At 43.9% G+C, this 7,399-nt stretch overlaps 1 protein-coding gene across 3 annotated transcripts in view; it reads left to right on the forward strand.

Annotated features, from left to right (window-relative positions):
- The window catches only part of KLHL31 (kelch like family member 31), a 55,740-nt gene extending 51,001 nt beyond the window's left edge, over positions 1–4,739 (forward strand). For all 3 annotated transcript variants that reach the window (XM_079781461.1, XM_079781462.1, XM_079781463.1), the window contains exon 3: positions 312–4,739. In XM_079781461.1, coding sequence (XP_079637587.1) covers positions 312–1,044 — 733 coding nt within the window. In that variant the 3' untranslated portion in view covers positions 1,045–4,739. The remainder of the gene's footprint in view (positions 1–311) is intronic.
- Positions 4,740–7,399: the final 2,660 nt, after the last annotated feature.

The raw sequence follows: 7,399 nt of genomic DNA on the forward strand, positions 1-7,399 counted from the left end.
TAGGTCCTACCGGATGAGAGATATTCGAATACGGAGGAAAGGGGTCTGGCAGACCTGTCTCTGTAGGGTCTTCTCCAAAGGGCCCAATAAAGGAAGTAAATTGATCAATAGGAGGAGGGGGGTCACCAATGCCTGCCTTGCTTTCCCCAAGTGTCACACTTTTATACTGGCCTCTGGGTGAGGCGCTGCGCATAGTCAGTAGCCTCCTTGCATGGATGGTGTCACAGTTCCCCCCCCGTGGTGGTTCGTGGAGTAACTGGGGCTTCCCGGCTGCCACTGCAAGGCTGTCACATCCCCTCTGCCCTTCCCAGGTACGATCCCCGCTTCAACTCCTGGATCCACCTGGCCAGCATGACCCAGAAGCGCACGCACTTCAGCCTGAGCGTGTTCAACGGGCTCCTATACGCCGTGGGCGGCCGCAACATAGAGGGCAGCCTGGCCTCCATGGAGTGCTACGTGCCCTCCACCAACCAGTGGCAGCCGAAGACGCCCCTGGAGGTGGCGCGCTGCTGCCACGCCAGCGCGGTCGCCGACGGCCGGGTGCTGGTGACCGGCGGCTACATCGGCAACGCGTATTCGCGCTCCGCGTGCGCCTACGACCCGGCCGGCGACTCGTGGCAGGAGCTGCCGAGCATGAGCACGCCCCGCGGCTGGCACTGCGCGGTCACGCTGGGCGACAGGGTGTATGTGATGGGGGGCAGCCAAGTGGATGCGCGCGGGGAGCGCGTGGACGTGCTGGCCGTGGAGTGCTACAGCCCCGCCACCCGCCAGTGGAGCCACGCGGCGCCGCTGCCGGTGGGAGTGAGCACCGCGGGCGCCTCGGCGCTGCTGGGCCGCGCCTACCTGGTGGGCGGCTGGAACGAGGGCCAGAAGAAGTACAAGAAGTGCATCCAGTGCTTCCACCCCGAGCTCAACGAGTGGACGGAGGACGACGAGCTGCCCGAGGCCACCGTGGGCGTGTCCTGCTGCACCCTCTCCATGCCCAACCACGTGACCCGGGAATCCCGCGCCAGCTCCGTGTCCTCCGTGCCTGTCAGTATCTGACGCCTGGTAGATGCGGAGGCGCGGCAAGAACAGCTATTGATTCGTGGTTAACCTTTGAGTTAGCGCAAAGGAAAATATGTAACATTTACTGCAACGACTGTATTTTCAAATATATCGAGGCATACCTCTTGATGGTTTTAATTCCTGGTATGGCATGATCTACCTCCTTTTTTTAAAAAAAAGCAAAATTCAGGGCCATTGCCAACAAAGAAAAATAGAATTTACTTCAGCGGCCACTGGGTGGCAGATAAGTCGTTGTAGGCACTCTTCCACGCGGTAAGTTTCCCAAACGTACAGCGGTTACACCCACATCTGAGAAGTTCCCTCTTTGCTTAAGTACTTACTACTTATGTGAGTAAGTGATTTCATGTACAAGGTTATTTCCCCCTCTCTTTTCTTTAGAAAGCCAAAAATAGTCATTGATAGGTTTTATTGTAAAATGGAACTCCATAAAGGCTTAAGGTTTAATTCCATATTTCAGTGCAGTTTCTTTCCCTGTCCATGACTGAGGGAAGGATGTTAAAGGCATCCAATGACAACGTCCTAAAGCTTATAGCAAAGTCTGACTGGAAAGTACGGGGATTCCACCCGGGGCTGTCAAGGTGATGCCTTGGGGTTATCCCTGAGCCCCTTGTTCCTCATGCCTCAAGCCCCAGTGTATTTCCACATTACAAGTCTGCTCTCGAAGAAGGAACTGATGCTAGTCATTTAGTTTCTGGCGTAAATTTGAATCACTTGTCCTTTCGCCTAGAAGTATTTGCACTTTAAGCCATGCTCCCTATTAAAGGAATTGCAAGTATCTTGGGAGCCTTACTCTCACCCTAAAACCTATGCCAAGCTGATTCAAAGCAACCTTGACCCTAATGTACTAGGTATGCTCCAGGAAGAACACCAAATAAAACTATGTCCTTAAGGATCATTAACTTCAAGCTTATATGGCCTGAAGGTTATATAAGCCAATAACAATAATTTGATTTCGCCCACTCTTTTACATTTGATGAAAATGGAAACATCTGGAATTCTTGGATTTGGCCATCACAGGACGAGTGGGTTGTCCTGTTGGTAAATGCCATTGTTTCTCATTTTATAGCAGTCCTCCTGATTTTTTAATTAAAAACATAATACATTCATTTCACATGGAAATATTAAAATAACATATGCATATTCTTATATATATTATTAACCCCATCTGCTCCAGATTAGCTTTGCAAATTAACGTCTATCCTCTTGATATCATTTTTTCTTACATATTTGCCAAATTTTGGAGCCAGGGAACGAATGTAGTAAATGATACATATTTTCCTTTCTTATAATTTATCACTTTATTCTTTGATAGTTTATTTGTTTTGGAGAGGAAGTAGCCTTTCAATTATGGGCTCTATGCAATTGGATTTTGAAAAAGAAAACACACTATTTAAATGGTAAAACCTGAGCTGTACGGAAATGTAACTGGGTTCTCATTAATCCCATCCTCTCCCACCTTGTGTAGATAGGTTGTTGCTAGAGTTACAATATTTATATTTAAAATATTTTATTCGAACTGTGAAAAGTGGTTCATATAGTACACTTTGTGGAACAATTTTATATCATTGCCCCTTATGAAAAGTTCAGTCTCTGTATTTACTGGTAACACTCTGGTAAAGGCTAAAACACTAAGTTAAGTACAAGACATGATTCGTAATTAAAAACCACGGGGCTGTTTCTTCACCCCACACAGAGCACGAGGAGCTTCCCCAAGTGTAGAGCAGGTCCCTTGACTTCTTATCCCCCCCAGGCCGGAAGGTAAAGCTGTGTGAGAAACCAGCGTGTGGAGCCCGTTAAATCGCTGCGCTCTTAAATTCCAATGCACAAACATAGAGCATCTTTTATCCTTGCAGCATCGTTGGTAAAATAAACTTTTCCTATTTCATCAATTATTTTGGCCACAACTTACAAAGCTTATGTTTAGTATAAATGTAATTTATTGCTTCTCATGCAATTGAGGAGCCTATAGTATATTGTTAATTTAGAAAGAAAATAAAGAGGGGATTTATTATGGATTGCAGATCATAAGTGGCAAATAGGCATAATTCCTTCATGCACACTAGTAGATCTGTCTCCCATTGAAATCCCAGCAGTATTGTAACATGGAGGACCTAAGGCGTAAAGTGAAATAAGAATCAATCACTGTGACAATTTATCACAGAGGAATGAAGAGAGATGCTGAACATAGAGGCTTTTTCATCTGTTGGATCTTGATAAGCTAGGTGGTGCAAACACTTGCAGTGGCTTTCTAGAAATGAAACTGGAGACATGTTAGAGCTGGAAAAATCATTTCAAATGACTATTTGATGTATTTTCTACATTGTTTATCTGAAGACTCAGAGAAATACACATACCTGGGCTTACCAGGTGCCTGGGTACATTGCAGTTCGATCTTTTGCTTCAACAATTATGTCAATAACTAAAGACCACTATGAATCTGGCATGCCGGAATTTCTGACAGAACAAATTGGAACATAAGGAGCATGGAACATAAGGGTTGGTGGAAGTTTTATATCCTGGAACCTCCTGCACTGACAATTGAAAGAGGTGAAAATATACAGAATCAAAATATTATACGTCACCTTTCATGTGTAAGTGAAATATACTCTTTAACTACTGAAGCAGTTGCTCCTAAAAATCTTGCCAGTTTCTCCATGTTGCCCAACTGGAAAATTATTTCATTTTTATTATGTTTTAAGCTTACATTCAATTACTCTCCCCAGTCTTAGGATCTAACCTGGTACCTCCTTTTATTTTTCTGCAAGAAAAGGACTTGTTATTTTTGTAATGCCAGAGCCCTGTATGATTAAATAAAAGCATCAGGTCAGTGTATCAGAGAAATAGCCTGTTACCCAGCTGCTGACATAATGAAACTCAAGTTCTCCTTTTCTGAATGGCCAGAGACCTGGTGTGGGAGTCTCCAGGAAGCCAGAGTTAATGCAGTCTGTCCAGTTTTAGGTAGGCTCTTGGTGCCCAGGTGTCATCCCTGATGCCCTAGTTGCTTTCAGTGGCTTTGAATGAGTTTTCGTTTTACTTCCTATGTTGTAAGAATGGTTATGAGTAGAAAGCCAGTGGTGGTACAGATTCATATAATTCTAAGCGAGGATTAGATGGTAGTGGAATGTTATGAGTGCGGAGGGGTAACTGAGGTAATACGGAAGTGAGATGTACTGAATGACTCTATGATTGAAGGCAGAGCAGCGAGCATAGTAAGTGTGTTTCATAAACATGCATGTAAATAGAGGTTTACCTGGAAATAGGTGTTAAAACGTCAATTTTTTGCTGGTTATCCTGACCAAATATCTTCAGAATGTATCCAAGTTGCTAGATTAAAAAAACAACAACACTGAAATCACTTCATTATTTTTTTCCTGCATTTTAAAGAAATGAATTTCTAGAATATTCTCTGAACAAATGTTCTCCGAGTGAGTTCGATGCCTATCCCAGCCACTTATGACTGTTGTCTAGCACAGCGCAGCATTAAAAGGAATTATTTTTCAGTATCTCTTTTCATATGAGTATAGCGTAGTTTCCTAAACACTCCTCCATGGTAATTATGACAACTGAAGGTTCTAAATAATAAAAAAATTACCCTCCAGCACATTCAAAGGGCAAGGGTCATTTACATTTCCCTTGGGAATTTGAAATAAAATACTTGCCTTGGACACTCTTAAAAATGTATTTATTTAGCAAATTTTTGGGAATTATTTTTTTTGTTTGCTTAAAACATTCTGGTACTATATAAGGAACAACAAATTAAAATGTATGTAGTGTTTATAACCTCATCACTATCAATAAAGCTGCATTCAAAAAGAGCTTGTCAGTGGTCAAATGGGGAAGGCTATGAAGTGTCTTCTTATGATGGTTGGGATGGGTTTTTCCCCTCTTTAGTTTTCATGATGATTTACCCCAACAAACACAACAACAAAAGAAGAAATGCTATCCAGAGACAGAGAAGCATCAAACAAACTGTCAAACTTCAGAGGGAAGGCAGGGGAGGGTGGAGGTGGGGGGTAAGACATCAACCAAAGGACTTGTATGCATGCATATAAGCATAACCACTGGACACAGACACTGGGGGAGGGGGGTGGTGTTTAGGGCATGTGCTGGGAGCTGGGAGTAGCCAGGGAGAGGCCAATGGTGGGAAAAGGAGACATATGTAATACCTTAATCAATAAAGAAAAAAAAAGAAGAAATGACAAATATTGAAAAGCTCCAATAGCCTGAAGACAAATGAAAGAAAAAGGTATAAAACATCAGTAGTGACTTGGCTTATAAACTCACACAAAAGCCAATTCAGACAAAAGTTCAAGTCTGGTCTATCTCCCCTGATCACTCAGAAGTCATAGGTCAAGTGTGGTTTCCTGTCTCATATCCACCCTGACCACAGCCACCCTGGCACATCATCATTTGCAAGGAGACCACTTTCTAGGAGATGAAACTGTCCACACAAACCCTCGTGGCTTTTCTCTGCCACCTCACCTTCCAAATGAGCAAATGGCGTGTAACCAAGATAAAGTTCTCAGCCTTTGATCTGATTTAGTAGCTAAGTAACAACACTTATTTGAGGCCAGCTTTGTCATTTCTAGAAAATCCTAAATGGTAGCCACACTTTTTCTTATATTTCTCCAAGTCCTGTAACCATTGCAGGGGTAGGGAACATCGGCCTGCGGCCTGCCAAGGCATTAGGGGTGAGTTAACGACATGTTTGACCAAATATAGCAGGCTAATATTTAAGTTGATAATTTTGTATGGCCTGCGAATGATGTGATAATATCCAAATGGCCCTTGGTAGCAAAAGAGGTCCCCATTTAAAGAGACAAGGTCATCCCCAAACAGAAACCAGCGGGCGCTGCATTCCCAGTTTTGAGCAGTCCCCAGAGTTCCTTTGAGTTTTCTTTGAACTCCCACATAGCTCCAAGCTTCACTACAGGTTTGAACTCCCTTCCACATGTGCACATAATCCATCCAATCCAATTCATGGCACATGTGAAATTACCTATTGACACTGATTACATCCATGGCATCCTAGTACGTATCCAAGGAATGACCATTTTGCACCCTCTGTATTTGGCAAGCTTGGTAGATAGGCTAGACTCTAGCCGCTAGAGACGAAAAGATATTCAAAGCCACCTCTAGGCTTTCCTCTCATCAGGGGGTGAGGAAGTGCATGGGAAGGCCCATTTCTAGAGAGTTTGGCCTTGCAGGAAAGAGGAATTCCAACAACTGTCGCCTAGAAACACCCTACTCGCCCCCTCTGTTTTCCTTTCTAGCCACAGCCACAGGTTGGTTTATGAACCCAGGTGTAAGTGGCATTACTCCTCTGCCAGCACCAGTCTCCCACCAGACATGCTCCTCAGGGAGTGGCGAGGAAGGGAAGCACTTTCCTCCAACCTTTGGAGAGACGCATTAGCCTCTGATTAGCCTAAAGAGCCTATATTCCTTATCTTGTCCAAGGAAGTGTCTTATGAAGTCGGGCTGACTCATCCTGGAGAAACTGCCAGTCAGACTTTGCCTTGATGTTCATCCTAGCTATGGAAGTGACTTGCAATCTTCAAAAAGGAAAGCCTTTGAAAACTATCATTATTTAGCCTAGAAGGAATGATATATTTAAATGGAAGAAGCAAGACCTTCACTATAGTAACGAACATTTCTCTTCATTCCACCTTCGTCCCCACCATTGGGAGGGAAATGTCCAGCGACATGAATGGAGACCTCACGCCTTTTCATCTGGTGGTTTTTGCTTTGTGCGCACATCTAGGTTATCACTATAGGCTCAACATTCAGAAATCCTGTCTCTTTCCATCTTGGGGATATCTCTACCCTCAGTTAGAGGGGGCAACTGAGCAGAATCTGTTTTGGGTGGGCCAGGTATGGAAGCAGTCGCTGTCAATGCCACCCACAACATGTGGGCAGCACTAGGCATTTGACCTTACCTAGATGCAAAGAAGCTGGGGAAAAAGAAAGGTTTTTTGTTTGTTTTGTTTTGTTTTATGCATTTTCTCTGCATAAGAAATGGTTACATTTTGGAAACCATGGCTCTCATCTGTCCAGGGAGCAAGGAGCTTCCCAGGCAAACTGCCTCCCCTCAACCTCACCCTTCTGAATCGCCTCAAACCATGCATAGCAAGTGCCTCCCCTTCCCCACTTTTGTTGAGTCATATTATATCTTGCCTTTATCCTTCTAAAGGACAAATCCAGACAAACTTGAAGCCTTTCTCCATTCAGTGCCCTTACAGGCCTACAACATACATTAAATGTATTCTGTAAACCTTGAGTGTTTGCATAAATCTGGTTCAACAAGCCACTAAGGAGATTCCTCTAATATCAG

The sequence above is a fragment of the Cnephaeus nilssonii genome (genome assembly GCF_951640355.1).
Source record: "Cnephaeus nilssonii genome assembly, chromosome: 9".
Classification (NCBI taxonomy): Eukaryota; Metazoa; Chordata; class Mammalia; order Chiroptera; family Vespertilionidae; genus Cnephaeus; species Cnephaeus nilssonii.